We start from the raw sequence: 23,941 nt of genomic DNA, 5'->3' as shown, positions 1-23,941 counted from the left end.
CTCATAATTTGATTCACTGGTTGTCCTCCTCTTTCCCCACTTGCAGTAGAGAAACAGAAAATTAAAAGTGTTATTTTTTTTCTTCTCTATTATTGTTCCTGGCTTATGCTATGCCTATACCCTTTTACTGATCTTTTCTTCCTCAAGTATTCCCTGGCTACCTCACCTCCACTCACATGCTGTTAATAATTTTCTTCTTCTACTACCCTTTTTGAATTGGGATCATCATCATCATAACAGCTGAATGCAAAGTATTTATTCATATAATACCCCGAGTGTTATTTTCAATTCCATTCTTCAGATCTCCCAGCAATCCATATGCCTTTTGAATCACAACTGTGAAGTAAGCAGAGGTTTTTCACAGATGGCCAAGTGTTTGCAATTAATTGAGAAGCTAGCAAGTGTATGAATAATTCCACGTGCTTATTAAAAGCTGAATTAGTTACATTTGCTAATTCATTTTTCATTTGCCATTATGTGCCCTTTCTTTTCTTTTTTTTTTTTTTTAAACCCTCTGAAGATCTTATCACTTCCATAGTCTGGAGGGGACCACCTTTAGACGTTACAGTCCAAGTAACACTATTACCTGCGACTGTTGACATCTCAAAGTTCAACCTGTTTCCAAGTCATTAATAATAATAAAAAACAGTGATAGCCCTAGATGCTGTCTCTCCTAGATGCAGAGTGTTACTAGAGCACGAGTCAATAAAGCTATCAGGCCCTTGTCTATCCTAGTCACTAAATTTAACTGTAAACTCTTAATGCTGAACATTTCTGCTACTCATCCGTCTTACACACCTTTAAATAATCAAGGAGTATCGATAGCTCTGACCATGGGTAACAATCAGTATGTCTTGCAATAAAGCTGAAAATTTGGTAATGAAAAAAAGGGAGCTGCAGATGGTGGATTACAGCAAAGAGCAGATGCTTTTGTTCAGAAGATGGGAAGATTATCTGGGAGTTCTTGCTGGGCTGTAGTGAAGAGACATTGAAAAACAGCATTCACAGGAGTTGTTGCTGCTCCCACTTGTTCTCTTTAGAGTGGAATTTCAGCTGGCTGCACCTAGCTGCAGTGTTGCATTTTACTAAATTAAAGGCACTTTTTTATGGAGCCAGACTTGGTTCCTTGGTTTCTTTTCTGATCCTTCTTTCCTAGAATCACAGAATAACTAAGGTTGGAATTGACTTCTGAAGGTTACATCATCTGACCCCTAGCTCAAAGCAGGTCTAACTTAGCAGTTGGAGCAGGTTACTCGTGGTCATATCCTTTCAAGTTTCAAACATCTGCAAGGATGGAAATCCCACGGCATCTCTTGGCACGATCTTCCAGTGTTTCACCACCTTCATTTTGATCCCTACTCAGCTTCCTCATCCTACAATTTACCACTTTAGGTGGGAAGAGCACACATGGAAATTTTGTTCTCTTGCTCAGTTTTTACTTCTAAAGACAGAAAAGAATGTAAAAAATCCTGACAATTGAGAGCAGCTCTGTAATAGCAAGTACTTCAGATCTCTCTAAACTATTCTCCCAAAAACCTTCCTCTGATACTAATAACCTCTGTTTCTCAGCTGCAGTGAGAGAACTAGATCCAAACAGGTTTCCACCTGGAAACAACAAAGCAGAGTCCACTCACCTCTCCACACCACTAACCATTTGAAATCAGGAGGGTGTGATGGAAAAGGCAGTACAGAAACACTCCCTAGTTTTCAGATAAGGACTGGTTCTCCCACATACTACCTCTGCTTCTGTAGGCTCTCCCATTCCTTCTGCCCTACAGATAATTGCTATCACAGTCCTGATTATGGCCTTCTTTTAAAAAAAATAGTTTTTCAGCTGTCACATAAACATCATGGCATCAAGTCTAGCCCTTAACATGCCTGCTCTAGACAGGGTAACATATAATTTTAGAAAACGTATTTATGTTATATCCTCAAAAGTCACCTGCCTTGACCTTACAAGGAGCTGTCTCTTTTATGAGTGTTGGTAAGAAAGGAAGAAGTCCCTCTTTGAAGGATCATACTTTTTCTTCCTTATTCAACCACTTGGCATCCCAAGCACATGAATAAATAACTTAGACACTGTTCAGGTTTCTCCACATTGAAGCAGATGTGGTTTATCTGCAGCTCCTTTCTCCTCCTCTCCTCCCCCCTCCACCTTTTTTTTTTTTTTTAAAGTCACAAGTGTATCTAAAATCTACAGGTGTCCTGCTTTGGCCTACACAAAACCTACTGCTATCCACCCTCTGTAAGCATTAGGCAGAAGAGGATGTGTAGGCACCTTTGGGATGTGCTAGCCTTCTTGGATGGGTAAGAGGAAACAATGACAACAACTTGTGTTCCGTATCTACCCCTGGCTGATGCACTCAAGCAGCCCCAAGGGTCGGTCAGTACCTGGGCACTACTCTTGGCTCAGGGCAACCTACAGCCTACTCAAGACAGCAGAAATGGATGGAAGGACTGGCTATGGATCTGAGACAAGGTATCATCTTTGTGTAGGAAAACTTGTTTCACTAGGTAGGATTCCTACCAGGGAAGATGAACTGAGTAGGGTAAAAGTAGGGTAGATTTTTTCATTGTTTGTTTGGGGGTTGGGTTTTTTGGGTTTTTTTTGTTTGTCTGGTTTGGGGTTTTTTTGTTTTGTTTTGGGGTTTGGGGGTATTTTTGAGTACCCATTACATTAATGATCAGAGACCTCTTTTTTTTCCTAACCTAAGAGTGAGCTCATGGTCTGGACTCATGTGCAACTCTATGGAGTGAGTCCAGAGGAGGACCATGAAGCTGATCAGAGGGCTGGAGCACCTCTCCTGTGAAGACAGGCTGAGAGAGTTGGGATTGTTCAGCTTGGAGAAGTCCACAGGCCTAGAAAACCCCTGGTAATGTGGAGCATTATTGCTACCTTTGTCTACAAGCCAGGATGCTGCATACGTAGCAAACCTCTCTCTGAGCTACTTACAGGCTGTCCACAGTGTTTAGAAGAAAGCTAAACACACTGATAAAATGAAAATGCTCAAAAAGCCGTGTCCAAGCCATATTAAAAAAGGCACTATGTACACCTGGGAGGAAGACAGTCCTGTGTATCTCTGTGCATTTGGTGCACGGGACCTCTGTGAGCAGGATGGGTCCTGCCCATGCAAGCCCCAGTGGGAGCCTCGCACTGCAATGGAGCTCATCACCTACCGCTGCTTGAGACCCACCTCTGACCCCTTCAGTCTCAGAGCAGCACATGTATTTAAAGAAAGACAAATTAAAATGTCTTCAGAAAACAAGTGTTCTTCTGCCCCTGCTCGTCCCCGTGGAGGAAGGATTACGGTACAAAGAAGACATGACAGATGTTCATCATTATACATAAATGCTCAGATGCTCTCAATATAGCATCAGAAAACCATATAGATTTAAAAATAAAATAGCCTTCTCTACTCCTTGCCTGCTTCTGCCATGTTATTGCCCCTCTGCTCTTTTGTCCCTTGCCTCCCTTGTATCTCCCATGGTACAGTGAAATCCTGCTCCCCAGCCAACACAAACACTGTCAGCCTGCTCTCACTTTTCTTCTTCAGCCTTCTGCTGTGTCTACAGAGGGGACGTTCGTAGGCAAGTTGGTAACAGTCACACGCAATGGTGCTACCCTGCCACATCATTGCTTAAAGTGCCTTTGTTCTGTTGACTCAAAAAGAAACACTTCTTTCGGGTTACCTATGAAGTGTTCTGGTAAGGTCTAGCTAACTCAAACTTTAATATTTCTTTAGTTGTACTTCTTCCACCATCACTCACATTGCATGAAACACTTACAGGTCTGTATTTCTAAGCGTAACACTCCACATGGCTTCAGGGAGGATTTTTCAGGGGGACGGAGGAGTTGTTGTTTCCCATCCAACTATTGCTTTGCACCTCATGCCCCCCAAAGTAAATGGAAGTGATTGCAGCCATCTCAGGAATGCTGCTGCTGCCATCTCCTGAGAAAAGCTAGGCTGAGCATGTTTAATGGGGTTTACAGAAGCTGCTGCTGCAGCCAGAACGTCTACCTAACCATGTCCTAAGAAAATGGAGTCTTTTGGCTTGACTAGACTAGTCTGTAAACGAATTATATCTAAGATTACTGTTATCAAACTAAAAATACAGGATATAAAAACATATGTCTAGCAGTTGCCTGGAAATCTCATTTGCAGACATAACATTAGATCACAGTACATGAGGTGATTAATCTTCTCTGCTTCCCAAAGGCACATGGGAAATTCCTGCTCTAGCGAGCCATGGAGGCCTCTAAGTCCAGCTAATGGGGAGAGCTGGAAGTTGGAGTTCAGAGACATAAATGCTGTTGGGACTCTAAGCTGAAATGCTTACCCTTGTCACATTGAACTCTAAGCCTAGAGATTTTAGGGAAGACTGTCACAAACTACCATGAATTTAAAGACTATCTCAAGTGGTCTTAAGGCACTATTGAAAGTAGAATTCAGGCTTCTTAGTCACTTAGGTAACATCAACAGCCCCATGAAATCCACTTTTGAATCCCCAAATTCAATGATTTCTTTTTCTCTCCCTTTCTCCATGTGAACATATGTTTCCATATGTTCTCACAGACAACAAAATGTTTATTATTTTCTGGGAGCAATTATGTGTGTCTAAAAGGCTTTCCCAACATCTTCTTTTTCAGTTATTGAAAACAGTATCTTACATGATAACAGTTCAGAAAAATATTCTGAAGCTACGTATTATATACATCCCCTTCCAAACAAAGGATGATAGATAATAGGAATGTCAATCCGTTCTAGGGCTTTCTTCATTAGCAGCATCTTGAGACACAGGTCTATGCATGAAGCTGTGCTATATTGTCATCTGCACCCCGCTGCCATTAATGAGATTTCTCTCCCATTCATTCCTTAACAATAATGCTTGTCCTGACCTTTGTAAAGTACTTCGAGATGATGCTTCAAAAGTACCAAGCAAGTACTAAATAATATTATCTGATTATTATAACTCAGCTATGGAAAAATGTTTTCTGTGTTTGCCCAGAGCTAATGACTACTTAACAAATATCACTATAGTAACATGACTATTTCTAATTTTCTTCCAAATTGCCAATGAGACTTTGGTTCATTTTCAAGATGAAATGTTTCTGCTTGTTCTTTCTGAAACTGAATCGAAATTCCATCTTTTTTTTTTTTTACAGTGAAAATTCACCTTTCTTTGTCACAGGAGCAGCAGTGCAGATATCCTTCTTTTTCTCTGGCAAGCAATAAAGAAAGAGAACAAAACTCCTTTCGAAAGACTCAGTCTGAGAGCTGAAGAAGAGTTTTGGAGCCTCTGCTCCCACTTTCCTATATCCTAGCTGATTGCATGTCTCCCATCTTACATCCCACAATCTTCCTCTAGGCTACAAAATACAAGCTACTTAGTTTTGGCAGAGTAGTAAAAAAACAGTGAAAAGTTGTTTTTTAACTTAATATTTCTTGGTCAGCAGAGAGGGTGGTATACGGAAAGGGACAGGAGCACTGAGGAGCCATGACTCCGCAAGTCATTTTAGCTTTTTCGCTGCAAACATATCGCCATGGGTAAGATACGGGGCTTCTTCCCAGGGCCTGCTGTCCTCTCCTGCTGCTGCAATGGGTCTTAGCACGGTGTTGGCAGAACAGCCAGCGCTTGGGCAGCGACCGGGAGGGGATGTCGCTGGCTGGATCGCTGTCTCTGCGCACTGCTCAGCTGTGACAGCATATGTTCGGCCGTCAGAGCCAGAAAGAGACACGATGCTGTCCTTGCACGCTCTGAGCAGCAAGCAGCCTTCTGGGGAGTGAGAAGATGGACAAGCGAAATGTGCCAGGGAGACAAGGGGAGCCAAACTGAGTGTCAACGGGAACAGCAGTGAGGAGAGGAACATGTACAAGAAATGCAAAAGAGGAAGAAGGGATGTGCGAAATGACAGAAAGGCAGAGAGGAGAGGGCAAAATGCAGAGGGAGAGAAAAGACCTGTGGTGGTGCCGGGAGATATTTTCTTATCTAAAAAGGGATCCAAGAGGAAAAAAAAAAAAAAAAGCAAAAAAAAAGCTAAACCCCAAGTGCTTGGAGTTTTCAGAGCACTTGCCTTCCCTGCTTTGGGAATGGCAGTTCCCAGAGCAAGCTGCAATGTCTGCCTCAGCAAAGCAAATCCGACCCCTCTCTGCGGCTGACAATGCCACTGCAGCCTAAATGAACTGTTGAGCAATCTGTGTTAACACCAAAAAGCTGGTTTCATATAGAAATTACCTTTACAGGAAATTCCTCTGTGTACGTGCCTATGTGTGTTTGGAATAATTTCTGTAAAAGCTTATCTAAAAAATTCCACTAGAAAGAAATGCTCCTTGCTTTCGTTCCAGAAAGTGTAAGTGGTTTTGCTCACACTGTCTGGAACAGATCAGAGCAACCATCTGCTTTTTTCCCCTGCCCCTTCCTCACATCCTAACAGTTTTTAGACTATCTATCTTCAGCTTTAGGAGGGGTTCCTCCATGGGAGTTGAAGGTAGCGTGGGTATTTCCTCAGCATCAGAGGGATGCCAGGAAACCCTGCCCACGCTGGCTGCAGCAGGAGCGTTCGGGGCTGCCAGGAGAGCTGGGGCTGAAGCCCTGCAACAAGCCAGTTTGTAGCAAGAAGTTTCACGTTGTGGGTCCTGAACAAAACTTCATCAGAGCTGCGGATCTTTGTACTTCTGGTTCTGAAGCAGCTGCCTGGTGAACTGGCAGGAAACAAGGGTGAAAATATCCTCTGCTTGTGGTACATCCAAAGTTTATTTACTCCGGTATTCTTTGGTGCATCAGTTTGGCTTCATAGGACAGCCTTCTTAGTTGGAAACTTCCTGACCAGCTGTGGTTTGATATTCAGCAGGTCTGCTAACAAAACTAAGGGGAGAGAATCAGCAGCAAGGGGATTCTTTGTGAATGTGAACAGGCAAATAAACCAGAAAGCCCTTTTTCTCTTTATCCTGCTCCCCCAGAGGAAGGATAAGAGGAGGACTCAGCATTCTTGAGCAAGTGTGGAGGTTTCTGTAGATATAGGTGGAATTTCCACTTCTCATAGTATATCCCTGATCATTAGGCAGAGAAATGCAATATAATAGGGCCTTTAAAGCCCTATTATTTAAATTTGTTCTAAGATTCATATTGAGCTTCAGCCCTATATTTTGTATTTTGATTACTGCATAGTGTAGAAAACCCACAAATATCTTGACAGCTGGCAAGATAACGTTACAATTAATTATACACGATACCTGATTCTGATATACAGCAAGGGATGGTAACAGCTATATGATAACTCATACTTTTCCAGTATGAAAGATTTCTTCCAGCATGGCCTGTAGCATATGCTAAAGCTTATTCATCTTCCTCTAGGTGGAGTAACCTCTCCATTGTCCTGCAGCTACAAATAGGCACTTAGGTTTTATTGCTACCAGCTGCTCCACTCCAGAAAAGGAGGAGGGTTCCCTCCATTCTGATTAGCAACATAGTCTGAAGATTTTATTCAACTTTTGAGGACATTACAACAGGCAATATGGCATCCTACTAAATGTTGCATCTAACCATGGAATTAAATTATAATTCTTGAGTGTAATATTCTGCACACTTGCTACAAACAATGTTCAGTTGAGTCTTGCAGCAGTTTGTTGACCATCTTATCCTCTAAAGACAGTGGTTTATGGAAGAATGAATTGCAGACACTGCAGTCTGAACTAGAAAAGCACTTCAAATGCTTAACGCTATATTCAGGACAGAAATTAAAGAACTTCACTTACTTAGAACACATAGTAAAACTAGACATGTTCTTTAATGTCAGAGACCCTTAAGCTAGAGATTAAATTTACTGTGCATGGATGTAGTTGAATAGGCTGGTAATATGAAACAAGGTATTAACCAACTCTCAAATAAGCAGTAAAATTTTACACTTGGAAAGGTAACTTCTTTTTACAAGAAAAGTATTTATAAAGTATTTGAGATGCATTGGCACTACAAAAGCAGTAATACAAAACATTAAGTAATAATGAGATTAATCACAGCAATTACTAATAAGACAATAAAGTTTTCTCACATAGCTTTTAGATTTTTTAATTTCCACTAGGTGAAAACCACATTTTCCCTGTAATGTTATTTCAGTTAAGATGTAAGATTTTGCCTCCAGTGTGACTTTCCCCAGCCACAATCAAGAGTCAGTCCAACACAGTGCCATTAGCTTGACCTGGATAAGCAGGGACAGGGTACACTAAAGATCATGACAGTTATATGAGGAGTGCAGTAATGATGGAGCTAAATTATTCATTCTGCCACCCAATTATTTCTGGTAGCTCAGGGACTGCTGTAAAGAAACCGTAGCTCTTTATTGTATGTAGCCTACATGAGTGCAACGGCTAACGTGCATTAACAGTCACACTGAAGAGTCTTTTTTTCACTCTAGGTATGTCTTTTCATTGCACTTGTAGAGTACAGAACATGGGATTAGCTGGGCATATTTCAGGTGCATTGAATTAACAGCACTAAAATAGAGTTCACGAGTCTAAATGACTTTGTTCACTAAGTCCTTGGGGTTTGTCCATACAGCTAGCACCTATTTTGTCTGTTTCTTTGTTCTTTTAGAGCCATCCATTTTAGGCGTGATAAAATCATTAGTGCTAGTTATGTGTCATCATGTAAATGTTTTATTTTGTTAGACAGCAGTTACCAGGTGCTTTTTCTTTCAGCTTTGGCATTTAATTGTCAAGATGCATTTTAGTTTCCTATATTATGTAATCTGATTTAATAAAAACTGCTTACAAAACAAGTAAATACACTGACAAAGGCAAACCATTATTTCATTTGTGAAATTTGTTACTAAAAACAGGACTTTACTTCACTCAGTGTGCTCACTCATTGCTATTTATCAACATTTGTTTAAGGTTGCAATTGAACAAAGAACAGTAAATGCAATTTAGTGTAGAAAGGCAAGGTCACATGGCCTGGGTCTTAGTTAATTTATCTTTCATGACAGATTCTATTTTCTGCTACTGGTATTGTTATCCGGCAATGCATTTCTCCCATGATAGTGCATCTGTAGCTCTTGCATTGCCAGACTTAGTGGTAGCATTTAATTTGTGTGACATTATTCAGTTATCAAGAAAAAGGAGTGCATGCTGAGAAACACAGTGGCTATTTAATGACAGCACAAAAAAATGAGTTCTTGTAAGCAAGAGCAATGTCTCAACTACCTTGCTAAAACCACTCTCCTTTCCAAGGTTGCACTATCCTGTTCCCGTTCCTGTTCCTGTCCTGGGAACCTGGGCATTCAGCAGGCAGCTCTCCAGATGGCAGCTAACAGGTAGATATGCTGAGACAGTAGACACAGAATGAGTCTGACAATTAAATTTCATATCTTTTCCCTTAAGTAATGGCAGCTGGATAACAGGCAAAGACTGCAGCACTGAATTATAAGAAAGCCACACTGAGATCACTAAAGTCATCTAGTCTATTCCCCTTACTGTGTAAGATCAGGTCTACATATGTAATTTTCAACAGAAACTAATTTAATCCATCCTTCGAGACCTACGGTGATGGAGGAGCCATGTAACTCATGATATATTTCCTATAATATTATACACACCTGGTTTTGTATGACATTCTGCTATCCATACCCACGTTAACGGGAATAGAAATATACCCGTGACATAAGTGACCCAACAACGTCGCTGTAAACCAGAAATCTTCATGGAGGGTCCTAGAGGATTCTGCAGGGGTTGGCTCTTGGCCAAACATTACTTACTACCTTTACCTACAAACTGAAAGATGGTTAGCAGGTTTTGGAAATCAGGGAAGCTGCTGGAGTGGTAAATTAGATGCCAATTTTAGAGAATGAGCTGAATCATTTGGTAGGGTGGGCTGATTTGAATATCCTGTTTTAATACAGATAAATTTGCAATCATAAATCTAAGGAACAAAGAGCATAGTTTATACAGACAGGATTGGACAAAGTATTTCAAAATGATGCAACATGAAAAGAAGTCAGGGTCTTGGTAGATAATTAACTGAACATGAGCCTGCAGTAGGATGATGCAATTAGAGAGTGAATGTCAGCCCTGAAGCCTAAGCAGGGAAAATATCAAGTGGGAGTAGGAAGGTGATATTAGTTCTGTTTATAGCAAAAGTAAAATCATCACAGGAATACCGTCTGCAATTCTCATAGCCACACTTCAGAAGGGACTCTGACAAATCAAAAAGTAGTCAGAAAGTCCTGCAAGAATGTGTTGAGGTCTGAAAGACATGCCTTATCATGAAAAGCTGCTTGTCTTATCAAAAAGAAAAGCAAGGAAGGCTTTTACTCAAATGTAAAAGATGTTTTGATTGTGGTTGGCTTTTTAGTAGACAAAGTGGACAAAGACAGTTTGGGGTATTTTTCTCTTGAAAGAGATATGTAAGACCTAACTGCAAATAAAGCCCTTAAAAAACAAACCAACCCAGTGAATAATTAGCCACATTGACAACGACGTGCTAGATCTTCTACTCTGTACCGTTATGTCTAAAGGTCTTTCCAGGGATATGACAATTTCAGGAGAAATTATAGACCTGCTGCTGAGACTTACAGCCGAGGTGCTACAACTAGCAGGATCACAATTATTTCTTCCAGCCTCAAAGTCTGTGATTACCTGACTAACATAATTCTACTTTCTTTCTTTGAATTCTGTTAAATCAGACTGATGTATACCTGCTGAGGAAGTAGCCCTAAGCCCTTCAAGTCTGAAAATAAAGCATAATACTGCACCAGTTTTATACAGGTTTACCACCACTGAAATCAATAGCCTTGTATTTGAAGAGAGTCTTGAGAACAGCGAGACTGTAAAGTTGCTTCTGAACTGCACAACCTGTTCCCACTATGGAAAGAGCCATTCAAAAATCATACTGAATCACTGGAACTAGAAACAGTGCTTAATTTTGTTTCTACAGAGATTAGTTCTGCTGAATACAGAAAATTACATCCTTCAGTTTGTCATTTTGTTTATATGTTTTTATATTTGAAATAATATCTAACCGTTAAGTGGTCCTGACTGCAAAAACACCAGACTGTGTTTTCAATAAATAATTCCACTTTAATGGCAAAGTAATAATTTAGACAGATACAGTGCGCACACCTGCAAAAAAATATACGCAAGCTGGTTTACAAGCTAGAGGAACAATAAACCAATAGAAAATACATCATCCAGTTAAGTCCGATGACACCAAATACTTATTATTAGGGCTTTACAAAGACTACAAAACTTTTCAGATGATTTATTTCACTGTTTCTGTCTATTTACATGATATGTTACATCAAAAATGTACAAAATATAAAATGTGTACAGACAAATGTTTCACAAACAATTTCTGAGTTGTAAACTAGGTGGACTCACTGAGATGTATTGCAGGAAGTTTTGTATATGTGATATTGTGTGTTTGTGTGTTAAATATGGCAGGAAAAGATTTGCAGGTTTGCTCAGAGCACAGGTACAGGAAAGAGCAGCTTTCCTTTAGTTCTTCGAGTCAGCCAAGGTGTATGCGCTGACATTTTGCATCAGAAATGGATCCAGATTTGGGGGGGCATGATGTTGGTCTGACTGAATCCTACATGCATAAATTCAGTTGGAGTTTTATTAGGGCAATAGCACCGTGTAGGAACCTCTAGATTCAGTGATGCAGCTCAGTGCCATTTGGAAACTGCATTGATTTATCTTTGTTTTACAGTGAGTGACCACAGGGTGGCCACAAAGAGTTAATAGCACCAAATACACATCCTGAAGGTAACATCCATGGAGGTGTACAGTACATGTCTACACAATGCCAAAGCCCTTGGATACCTTCTTGTTTATATGCACCTATTTTAACTGGACGTCTCTTGTGGTCAAAGAGCGTTTCCAATTATTCTGAGCAGTTTGAAAGCAATCTGGTTGTAGCCTGCCGTGACATACGCACTTAGAACATTTTCAGCTTTATTCCCCCCAAATGTATTGGCTTCATATAGATATTGAAACATGCTCACTGTAGCATTGATAGCTCCTGCATAGTCATAACAACTGTAAGTACAGGACAAACACACCAGGTAATAACAGCTTTTAAGGTTTGCATTCTGTATTTGTTTGCAACATACAGGAAATCTCAGCAAGTGAAACATCTCTTAACACCAACAGAATAAAATACATTTTGTTTGTTTGTTTGTTTGTTATCGTTTTGATTTGTGCAAGGCTTTTTTTTTCTTTTTTTTTTTTTTTTCAATATTTACAATACCCACCCAGTAGACTGTGCAAAACCAACCCACTTTTACAGTATAAACTCTTCCTCTTCCACAGTGGACATCACTGCTTCAGTGTTCTTTTATGCTGAATTCTTCATGTACAACAATAGCAATCAAAACAACATGCTAAAACTAGAAAAAGGAAAAAAAAAAAACCAAACCAAACATATATTTGTGCTCATGCTGCATCAAGTGCATCCAGCTCTGCTGGATAAGAATTCAAAACATCTATCCTCCAAAAACTCCATTCCATGGGACCAAATGGATTTGAGCCGATTTTCTCAGCATTTAGGTGGCAGTGGAAGTGGGTTTGGGTTCCTTGTGTATTTCTGAGGGTAGGCAGAGCAATCTATTCACAAGATAAAAATATTATATAGCAACTGTTCTTTCTCCTATCCATTTCTTTAAAAAATCATGATATACAGATATGAGGCTACTGTGTTAACTGACGTTTTCTCATTAGTAAATGAAGAAAAAAACAGTGTAAATTACCAATGGTTTAGGAATTAAACCAACTGTAAAACTGTTCTAGAAATCTGTTTTAAGGCAGTGAGACAGCACCATAAGAAATGTTCCTTCTTTCACTGAAAAGGCTCAAACAAATGAAGCCCTAAAAAGCCTTTAATCAGTGTTGGTTAATAATTGGTATAAAACTGTTGTTAAGGAGTGGGCAGGTGGTTAAAAAAGACCTTTGTGGTAAAAACAACTTTATAAAATCTGTGACTCGTGTACTAAAAACTTGATGGAGCGCATCACCGTGACCATGGCAGTTAGAATTAAATTGGCACTTATCCAGCATATCACAGTCATGTTTTCTGGTGATTGCACAATACTGTTTGTGCTTTCCGAGTTACTATCATCATCTTTGACTCATTTTGGAATGGGCAGTAGCGTACAACACAAACACCACTGCAGTCCTGTGACCAGCACCATGTGGCACAACAGAGGTTAGAAGAGAATTAGAAGACTGCATTGTTCATGCAGCGCCTCAGGGTAAACTAAAGGAAAAAAACAGAAGAAGTTGCACTGTAAACTTGTACAGAGAAACAGAGACAGACAGAGCGAGCGAGAGAGACAGAGAGAGAGAGAGAGAGAAAAAGGAAAAGGGAAAAAAAAAATAAAAATTCCAGTTTGGCTAACACATGTGCAATCTGCTTAGATGCCCTTGGTCTAGGGCCCTTTCCAGTTGACAAATGGAGTCTCACTTGGCTCCATAGGTATTGAAATGCCTTGAAATTAAACTAATTCAAGCTTTCCACTTCAATTTTTCTTCCTGACTTTGAAGAGTTAGGTCTCCTGCCTACCTACAACACACCATTCTCACTCATGGACCTCGGCGTGCTGCTTTAATACTGGCAGTGGTCTAGTGGAAACAGATTTTACCATAATCCTCCACCAAGGTTTGTCCCTTTCAGAGAGTTGATTCAAGGGATGAATCCAAAATGTCGTCATGGTGGCTGGTGCTATCGCTGTCACAGCTTTGCGCGCTCGAATAGTTGGCTGCCTCTTGAAGCCTCATTAGCATATTCATCTGAAAGAAGAAAGCAATGTTTACATAATCTTGTCTCATTTAATGCTGCAGTGACCGTGTTAAAATTTAATTAAGCTCCTTTGCAGTATGAGGTGTGCTGGTATCTAGCTGAGGGGACCACACAAAAGGATTTCAGAAAGGCCAGGGTGTCAGCGGCTCCTCCTGGCACCCCTTTCATTGCCTTCTGGTCTTTAAATAGAAGTTTAAAGGTCCAAAGAGCCAGAGGGATACCATGGAGCTGCCTGATAACTCTCTGTAATTCAAGGGTGAGACCGGCTGCAGCTGCAACACCGACAGGGGAAGGAAGCCATATCACAGCTGGACATCTGGGCCCATATTTGGAGACAGTCAAGCTTCCAGATAATTTTTGGATGGCGTAGACACACTACATTGGAAAAGCAACCGCAAACATAATCACACTAACATACCCCCTCTGCACAAGAGAGATGGGGAGGGAGCAGGAGAGGTGTGGACTGAGGCCAGCTGCTTCATAAAAGAGTCCCATCTGCTGTCGAGGGGCTGACCTCAGCAGGGGAGCAGCAACAGATCCTCCTACCCAGGAGAGGAGAGCCCCCACATAATTTGGCGATTATTAGAACCTGAAACTCATCTGAAAAATCATCAAAAAGCAGCATTAAGGCCCAGAAAATTACTTGGATGCTTGACGCCTAACTCTGTGTAATGATCAGGATTTTATTTATAAAACATCCGCTTCTGCCAGCATGCTCAGGGCTGCAAGCAATGTTGACATTGCTTTAGTGTTTTTCAAGGAACAAATACGCTGTCATTACAAAAAAATAGGCAATGAAAAACCAAAGAGAAAGAGGTATTCTTGTGTGTCTGTGCGTTAAGCCCCTTTTCCCAGTTTGCTCAGGAATCCTTACATCTCTACGGTTTCAACCTGCACAGCTTGTGCAGTTTTCTCTAGGCATTGAACAGCATTTAATTCTCTTTAATGCTATCAGGCAGCTTTTGCTGAAGGTTTCATAGGTATCCATGTTTGAGAATACAGGATCCATGCGGTGGGTGTGCAGTACAGCCTGCACGTGAAAGGTCCTGTTTCCCCAAGCACGATGTCTGTCGCCCAGTGAGCTCCATCAGAGGCAGGGGCAAGCCCTCCATTCACAAGTTTCAAGCTTCTGATAATTAGATACAGATACTGATCACAGTGTGCAGGGAGAAGGGGTGACAGGACACTGAACTCGAGCTGCCCAAGTGTTTTCACCTTAGTGGAGTGATGCGTACGTGCTGGGAGCCTGGCCAATACACTCACTGGCAGCCCAAGTCACTGGGTCAAACAGTCAGAGCGGGAGACAGGGGATCAAAGGAGGTGATTTTCTACACTTCTTCAGGATGCAAGGTCTGGTTTTGGATACCAAACGCTTCAGTGAGGCTAAGGAGTCATTTTCTTAGCACTGATAAGAGTTAAATGCATTTTCCTCTGAGAAATTCCCTTTTCCAAGGGCTGCCTGTATTCCAGAAGTACAGTTCTCCAAAATGGTATTTTGAATTGTGATAAAGGCAGTCTATAGAGAAAGCACTATGCAAGAATAGAAGTTCAATATATGCAATTTAGTAGTCCATTATTAGAGGAGGCAATGGTAAACCCAAACATCTGGGATCATATTTAAATAAAACAATACATGGCATTGAGGGAAATCAACCTCTTATCTTTTAATGCCACCACACTTGCATTCCTTTTATGTTAAGATTGTTATACAGTCGTCAGTTATCTTGAAGTGGTCTGAGGAATGGGAGGATAGCTGTCTAATTTGCATTTCCACTAATTCTCTATGATAGACAAGTTAAATAATGCAAGTTTCTCAGTCCTTCATTTGTAGAATGTAGATGAAGGACTGCCCAACCTGGAAAGGTGTTTTTAGAATAAACTGATTAATAAGTTGCTGAAGAGTGGTATCCAAATGCTATAATGATGAAGACCAGACACATTTCTGGGCAGACGGGAAATGCAATTTAGGGACATATTAACATGATGGTGATACCCACCCTCCTGTTAGATTTTCTTTTTATTTTCAACCTTTTTAATACATTCTAGTAGCATTCATTTTAAAAGCCCATTTTGGAACAGGTACACAGTATTTTTTTACTGTACAGTGTAGAATTTAACATGTGATGGTAAAGTCCATACTGAAAAGCCTTTTCCCCAAAGTTTAAATCTTACCAAGGGATCCCCCTCTGTATCAGTCTGTGGAACATGCTTTGAAGTCGTTCCTTCCTTTGCTGATGCATAACCTTCATAACCAACATCTTCTGGTCTTAACTGAAGTAACGATGGCCACTCATGCTGTAGAGATGCAGAGCTCCATGGATAGGTATCAGCTACCCACTTGGAGGGGTCTTCCCATGGTGCCCTCTTACCATACATCTATATTATGAATATAACACAGGTAAGTATCCTACAGAGTTTTCGGTATCAGTTTTAATGGCAGACAAAAATCATCAAAACCATCTAAACCATCATAGTAAGTGGTTTTCTTTCAAATCTGCTCAGCACTCGGATATGAGAAGACATTCAAAAGACCTCATCTCCATTAATGCTCTTTGAATACGCAGATTGGCTGCAAGTTGAAAAGCACTCCATAACTAGTGACACTTGTAGGCAACAGTGGGAGCCACAAGTTTTTGATACAATGTGAAATGAGACCTTTAGGTAATTTGCTTAAGGCATATCAGTGAAATTAACTCAGACCTATCTAAAATGTTCAAGTTAATTGGATTTTGTCTGAAGTGAATTAGGAAGTGCCAGTACAGATTGTTCTCTTCTCCTAGCAAAATGGGATGCAGAAGCAGACATCTGTCCACACCTTAAGTCTGAGATCTTTCACAAGGTTAAGAGAAGAAATTCACAAAGGATAGATTTTCTTTAATATGAAGCACATAGTGGAAGGAGGACAGAGGAAGGAAGAATGAGAATATTGTAAGTTTAGGAGGTCTGGTAGCTTCCTCAGTAAAATGCACCCTTCTCCACATTGCTGTTCACAAGCAACATGTTAACCGAGAGCCCCTTGGTCGCTGCTTTACAGATTTCCTTTACCTGTGACAATGACACACTGGGATGGGGAGCCAGTCACCAGGACTTTCTGTGACCTCTCCCAGCCCAAACAGCCTCACACAATCCAAGGAACAGCATAATATTGGCAGGGCATACACTCATGGAGCATTTCAATGGGCTGCACTCCTAAAGGGAGTAAAACAGTGAAGGATTTTCGTGCTAAAGCCAGAGACATGAGTTGTGCTTATCACTGCACCATCTGCTCCCAGGCACTTGCTGAATCCAGAGCTCCTGGTTAGGCAGCCAAGTTCCCTGTTTTATGCACAGAGATACTCAGACTCCTTCTGCCCTACACAGAGGCCAGGCTGCTATAACGGAGATCTGCCTAAATAACCCAAGAGGAAATGTTTCTTGGGGGGGTAGCAGGCTAACTCCAGGCTGTAAGCAGCACTTCCCCTTGTCTGAGATTAACAGTGATTAAATCTTTTCTGGAATCTGGAGCAAGGCTTGTAAATTCTGTGTCTGACAAGTGAGTTTGCAAAGTACCAGGCTAGAAAGCCATTTTCTACCCGTCCCTGGTTCCAGGAACATCTAATTATATCATATAAAAGATTTCTGTTTATTATTAATAATGATATTCTGTGGAAGCCATCCAAAGCAGCTAAAAATTGGAACAGTTCATGAAACAACATATTTTCTTCTGTATGCTGCCATCTTCTGCTCCAGAATTGAAGTTTTCATTTAAATAGGTACCCTGTATACTTGGGAAAATATAAGCATGAAGAATATCACTCCATTTTTATAGATGGTCTAAACAAGCACTGTTAATCTCACTGTGACTGTTCTATCAGCTGTTTGGCAGTTTTTTGCACAAGGCATAAACACTCTGTAATTCCCAGAGGGGTAAGCAGTTTTAGGGAAGCGTGAGATATTCAAGAGGCAAGATTCTAAACCTCCACCGTATCAGTATGTCACTATGTCAATACAAGGTGATAAAGAAATTGCAGCTGCTTACACAGTTCTTTGACTAGTCCGTAACAATCCCCTCTGCACTGTGCAGTAATTTCTTTCAGTGTCATGTGTGGCATAAAACCTGCCTTTCCACAAAGTGTCTTTTCAGAGGACATAGAATTGCAATGCATAAAAGGAAAAGGAAAAAGAAAGCCAAATAAAAAATGAAAAAAAAAAAAGAAAAATCTGGATTAATTTAAAGATTTAGGTTTGCTTCAAACATGTGGAATGGGCCAAAAAACCTATGTGGGACAGCTTACAGTGCTATCTACAGCAAATCTATTTGTAGCCCTCTCTCTATTAAAGTAGAAGAAACATTACTAGTTCAGTATCAGTCAATGGAACTGCTGTTAACACCTCGCGCTGGAAAGGATAGGTCGGAGGGAAGAACGACGCGCTGATCTGATGGCACTGTTACCCACAATGAGAATTACAGTCAGGAGAAAACCTTAGCCCATACAGAGAAAGAAAAAAGGAGAAACAGAACTATGGGAAATACAAGCAGGGGTGCAAGATACAAGGGTAAAAAGGGACAGACCTTCATGTTCAGCAGCACCAAAGAGTAAACTATCTCAATCTGGTTAGATAAGGCCAGTAAATATTTTTTTTTTTCTCAATGGTGAAAATATCCTTGCTCACAAGCTTTCCTCCACAAGCCTGCGTGCCTACATGTGTATGTAGGTGGGAAAGATTAAGCAGACCAAAGCTATTTTCTTGCACCAGTGTAAGGGCTATTAACTCTTCCATGCAGGGGTAGGCTGAGACTGCCTTGACTCAGGGAGGCAATCTGAGCTGTATTTAGCATTGCTGTGAACTCTTTAAACAGTGGAAAAAAAAGAACCTTCCTCCAGTCACAGAGGAGAAACTTTCTTCATAAAATACAAGATATGCTACTGCTGGAGCAGACAAAGTTAAATTATACTATATAAAGAGCAGGGCAAATGGAGTTCAAGGCTGATTTCTATAATCCCTCCACAGATTTTCTTCTTGCAAATGCAACAGCATTCATACTTGGATGCATTGGTTAAAAGTAGCTTGGAGAAAGCCTATGAAATTAATTAAAAAAAATCTGCTGGGAAACAAATGACATACCTGAAGTCCTTCTCTCACAGCTTCCAGAAGATACGGCACCAGGGAATAGTTCCAGAGGTCTGTGAACCACACTCTGGAGCCATCAACATCCATTGGGCAAGGGAGGAAGAGGCGGGGACCTGAGAAGTCAAGTTCTGTATTACAAAAAGTAGAACTAGGGAACACACTAAAAACAATCTTCACAGAATTAAGAAAGTAATATTGGAGCAAACTCAAGTGAAGAGAATACTAATACAGGACTACAATAAAGGAGCTATCAGTCTCCTGTTATTAAAAATGAACTAGTGTCACTTTATCCTATGCTATGGCCTGATTTACAAGTTTTACGGGCAAAGCTATGTAAAAGGATGACTTCTCTGTTAAGATAGCCATTCCAGTATAAGACCTCAGGTACATGTACATCTCCCATGTGCTAGTTTGCTGAACTGACTGTCCAAGTGTTTTCATTGCTATAATTATGCTGCAGTGTGAAAGCGGGGAAAAAATTAAGCTTAGGAAAGTTGCTACTGAGGTAATTTTTTGTAAATTTAACTTTTAAAAATTATGATAATTTACTTGAAAGTCTTTAACAACAAAGGCAGAAGTACCAGGAAATACATACATAAACCATTCCATTTTCATTTCAATCTTGCTGGTAAGCAGACAAGTTCTGCACACTGATGTTGTACTTCCCATTGAGAGATGATAACTTTAAAAAAGAGATATAACTTTCCCAAATCTCAAAAATGCTCACCCTGCATCCTTATTTCAAACCACTCCACCAATGGACTCACCAATGGTTACATCTGAAGAGCTGTGTGTTTCTAGGAAGCTGTTGAGATGATGCCATGTTTTGGGGATCCAGTCAATGATTTTGATGAGCTCATTATTGCGTATGTTCCTTTCTATTTCAGTCTCAATCAGTTTCCTTCTCAGATATCTGCCCAAGAAACCTTTAACAGGCTCTGTGTGATTAGCACACAGCACCCACCTGGGTAGAAAGGATAAATGTCAAGTAGCAATGAATAGCAAATACATCATTTCCTCTTAAACATATAAATGAAGGTAATGTCATAAGCTTCCAAGTCTCATTAGTCAACAAATATAACACTGCTCCAATAAACCACATTATCGCCCACTGCTACAACACAATCATTACAAGTTTCAGCATGAATTTAAGACACTGCTGAAGACAAATGTAATGCGAGAATGCAATCATCTTCAGCATCTTGTTAGAGGTGCTGGAAAGTATTTTATTTCTTTCACTATTCCCCAACACCATTCGGAGACCCATCAACAGAGGAGAGTCACAGAAGCTAAAATACTTTGCTGTGACGATACACGAGATCAATGTTTGTCAAAGAACTGGGCTGAGAAGCAGGGAGCTGTGCAAACACAGCCACAGTAAATACAGAGTGAATGTACCTGAAATTGTGATGCAGCTCCAGATTTGGTGAAGAAGAAACTCCCTGGTTCATGGTTCCAATAATATAGGGACTGAAAAGAGAAAAGTAGTAGGTTTTTTTGAGGGAGAATCCATGAAAATACTCAGAGAATATTCTTTCTTCTTATCTGCATTAGGCCAATTTTTAAAAGAGTCTCTGGATGTACTGTAGTCTTAGATTTAAAATATTTCTGAGGCGCCCTTTTAAAAATGTTTATTCTCGAATGATTTCCCTCTCTGCACATTTGTAGTTTACTAGTACTCATCCGTAATAAAGAAATAAATGAGGCAACCCTGTCCTCATGTACCTCATAATTTTGCAGAAGGCTTAGAGTTTTAATTTCAGAAGCCAGCGAATCTCATGAGTAAGATACAGCATGCAGTGATTTTATGAAGGGAAGTTCCTATGATGGCACTTTTACAGCAGAAATAGCTGGTGTTACAGGCCAGTAAAAGTTCCAGAAAACATTATTTTTGTTCTTGCTTGGCAATAAAGGACAGTCAGTGAACTTCAAACTTCTGCACTACTACAGAAAAACCTTAGGAAGTGCAAGTCTGCCAGATAAACAGCTGCTTCTGCATGGCATGGTTCATGGGTTCGCACATATCCCAAATTCCACTATTATAACGTGTATTTCTTCTTACTCTCCCATAACCTGTCCTCATGGTACTAATGAGCTTATATGATCTGACAAGGTGAAAGGTATAAGATTTTAATTCAATCAAGCATTTAAATACATTCTTAAATTCTGTGATACATTTGCATCTCACTGAGATGCATGGAAGTCATATAAATAAAATGAAGCAGACACCTACATACTTGTCTGAAGAGGGTCAAAACTATTCAAGTGCATAAGGGCTTCGCCAACAGCCTATGGGAGTGTGAGTTTCCAGTGGGACATTTTATTTTGCAAAATAAGAAACAGCTTTTACTGGTTTAATTGCAAAAGGTGTGAAATGGGAGAGAAGAGCTGCTACTTACCATTTATTATATTTACAGTTGAGGAAACCATTGAAGATGTCACTTAGTGAACTGATGTGGTGGAGGTTATCAAGAATTATGACCACAGGGAGGTCAGCACCATTGTTGTCAGCACTGCATTGCTCAGCTAGGTTTGCTAGGTATTGTCGCAGGTCCTTCAGCAGAATTAACAAAAAAAACCAAAACCAAAACAAAAAAGACCAGATTAACCCAATTAGACCATAGATGTAATTTCAGTGGAAAAGATTTTGAGAAGGATAAAGAGGCTGCTACAGAGTTTCCCCACTGTGGGTCATTCAGCTGGATCAGCACATGCAGGAGGACCTGCTTCTTAGATAGAGCGACACTGAAGCCACATGCTAGGAAAAACAAAGGCACTAAACATAAAGCAAGTGACTGAAGCATACACATTCCTATGTGGTGGATACATTCCTCAGAAACCTGCTGATAAAATATCTTATCTCTAATGGAATATAGTTTGCAATAAAATATGCCATTTCCAATGGGATGAGATAGATTACTTGTTGGACCTCCATTTTTATGAATGCCACATTTATATACTACCACCCCCCCCACCCCCCACCCCCCCAATTATCACACAATTTAGTCATACTGAACAGTTTCCTCAGATATCTCCTTTCACCACTCTCACTGAAAATCTGTTTGACCTTTTGGGGATACTGCATCACGCCTCATAATAAAGTTTGTTGTGTAAATTCTTTTTTCCTGTCAGCTGTCTGGCTGCCATTTAGTGCTGCAGTAAAAGAGAGCTATCTATAATCAACAACACATTTCATATTTTTCTCAACACTTTGTTGCCCTTGAGGGTCTGGTCTACTCAAGTTTTACAGCTGTATCCCTAGAGGTATCTAATTTTGCCAGCGTTGGGAATGCTCAGTTCCTATTGTTGTTTTACTTCCAGGATCAGGGATAGCAGAATCTTTTTGCCTTTAATGGGAACATGCAATCTTTATTATTTCAAGAAAGATTTTTGTTTAGCTTTTTATGACCAGGTTTCTCTAAGTGAACATCATATGTTTCTTCCATGGAATAGCACCATCTGTATTATTTAAACATGCTTGGTATTTGAAATGTAGGTTTTTTTCTTTTTTACTACAAACTCAAAAGTTCTATATCAATCTTAATAGAAACAAAGGAAAAAATAAGCAAACAAACAAAACCAACCCACAACCAAAACCACATACAACAAGTAATTTACCAGAAATCCAAAAGCTTGCTCTTTGTGGGACAATTTTCATTATAAATGTATATGGTAGAACAATAAAACATAAACATATCCCCTGCCAAAGTAAATGGCATCACAAATCCTTTGTATAAGGACAGTGAAAAGCAGTGTTTTTACTGGAATAATGGTCCTCTCATCCCTTTGGGATCTGTGTGTTCTTCCTTCTTATGTTAGCATTCATTATGTTCTGCACAAATCAGAAAGCTCTGGGCAAAACCTTTCATTTTCTTTTCCCTGGGTACCAAGTTAGGAGTATACCCAATTTAGGACAGCAAGTGAATAGTATTATCTGTGGCTAGCACAGTAGTCGTGCTAGAAGCTTGATAATCCGAGCTATGTAAATCACTGTGAATGTGACATGATGCATGAGGTAATTTTAGTATGGTCAGCTTCCTGACCAATGCACACCAGAAACCGTGGTAACAGTTGTATTTATTTGCTCACAATAGGCTGTTATTATCACTATAAAAAAAAGCAATTTAGACTAGTATTACTATATATCCAATCTTTCTGATGAAGGAATTACGGACACTCTGAGAACTTAATTTACATGGGAATTTGACTCTCTATCCATCCTTAAGGTGGGTTTCCTCAAGTGAGGGAAAATTCAGATTTCCTTCAAAATGCTTCAAAGGTTTGTTTCAAATAGGAAGATCTGGTCCCTGTTCCTCACTGGGATTGGAGACTGAATTTCTTGTAAGAAAAAACGCTGAGCAACAGAACTGTATGGCAATTAATAGGATCTGCTCTGCATCATCACTATTAATCGGGCAATAGGTTTTCTTTTCAACTGTAACTTACCTTGCTTGACTTGTGATCCACGTTGAAAGTTGCAATTGCATCCTCAGTTTTTTTCCTGCCAGACTTAGTTATAATATATTCAGCCAGCCTGTTAGCTAAATAGGTCTTTCCTGTGCCACTGGGTCCCGACAGAATAATCCTGCGATGCTCCATCAGTAAATTAAAGTACCGCTGGGTAATTGGCTTAGGAATTAATGTGTCAAACACAAAACTGTCCAAACTGTTTTCTTCCACTCCTGGAAACAAAAGAGAAGAAAAATGGCCTGTCTTCATCCTTTCTAAGGCAGGTAAATGTTTGGCCCAGCACCTGATGGCATCAGTGCCATGCTCAAAGCAAGGTAAGATACTTCTGACTAAATCAAATTCCTATCAAGGGCTTCATTATTGTGGAAATGCTTATAACCTTCCACAGGGCCAAAAAATTAAACAGTGGTAGTTAGACCACTGAGATGGGTGGGAGAGGTGAAATCAAAGTAAATGTAAAGAGAAGGCTCAGTGAGGCAAAGATGTATGTTTCAGACACTGCAGGCAACCATGACAAAAAAAAGGTCAAAGTGACAGCCACGAGGGTTACCGGTTGTCACATCGATGTATG

At 40.2% G+C, this 23,941-nt stretch overlaps 1 protein-coding gene across 18 annotated transcripts in view; it reads right to left on the bottom strand.

The window, feature by feature from the left end:
• Positions 1–11,048: 11,048 nt before the first annotated feature.
• The window catches only part of NAV3 (neuron navigator 3), a 560,419-nt gene continuing 547,526 nt past the window's right edge, over positions 11,049–23,941 (bottom strand). For 17 of the 18 annotated variants that reach the window (XM_075747242.1, XM_075747250.1, XM_075747259.1 and 14 more), the window contains 7 exons: positions 23,347–23,582; positions 21,300–21,454; positions 20,299–20,370; positions 19,668–19,864; positions 18,895–19,013; positions 15,961–16,164; positions 11,049–13,778 (listed from right to left, as the gene is read on the bottom strand). In XM_075747242.1, the coding sequence (XP_075603357.1) occupies positions 13,659–13,778; positions 15,961–16,164; positions 18,895–19,013; positions 19,668–19,864; positions 20,299–20,370; positions 21,300–21,454; positions 23,347–23,582 (1,103 nt within the window). In that variant the 3' untranslated portion in view covers positions 11,049–13,658. The remainder of the gene's footprint in view (positions 13,779–15,960; positions 16,165–18,894; positions 19,014–19,667; positions 19,865–20,298; positions 20,371–21,299; positions 21,455–23,346; positions 23,583–23,941) is intronic. The other variant, XM_075747212.1, reaches the window with a different exon arrangement.

Source organism: Balearica regulorum, chromosome 1 (assembly GCF_011004875.1).
Source record: "Balearica regulorum gibbericeps isolate bBalReg1 chromosome 1, bBalReg1.pri, whole genome shotgun sequence".
In the NCBI taxonomy this organism is placed as follows: Eukaryota; Metazoa; Chordata; class Aves; order Gruiformes; family Gruidae; genus Balearica; species Balearica regulorum.
Note: the sequence above shows the minus strand (reverse complement) of the source record. Positions and strands in the feature narration are given on the sequence as shown.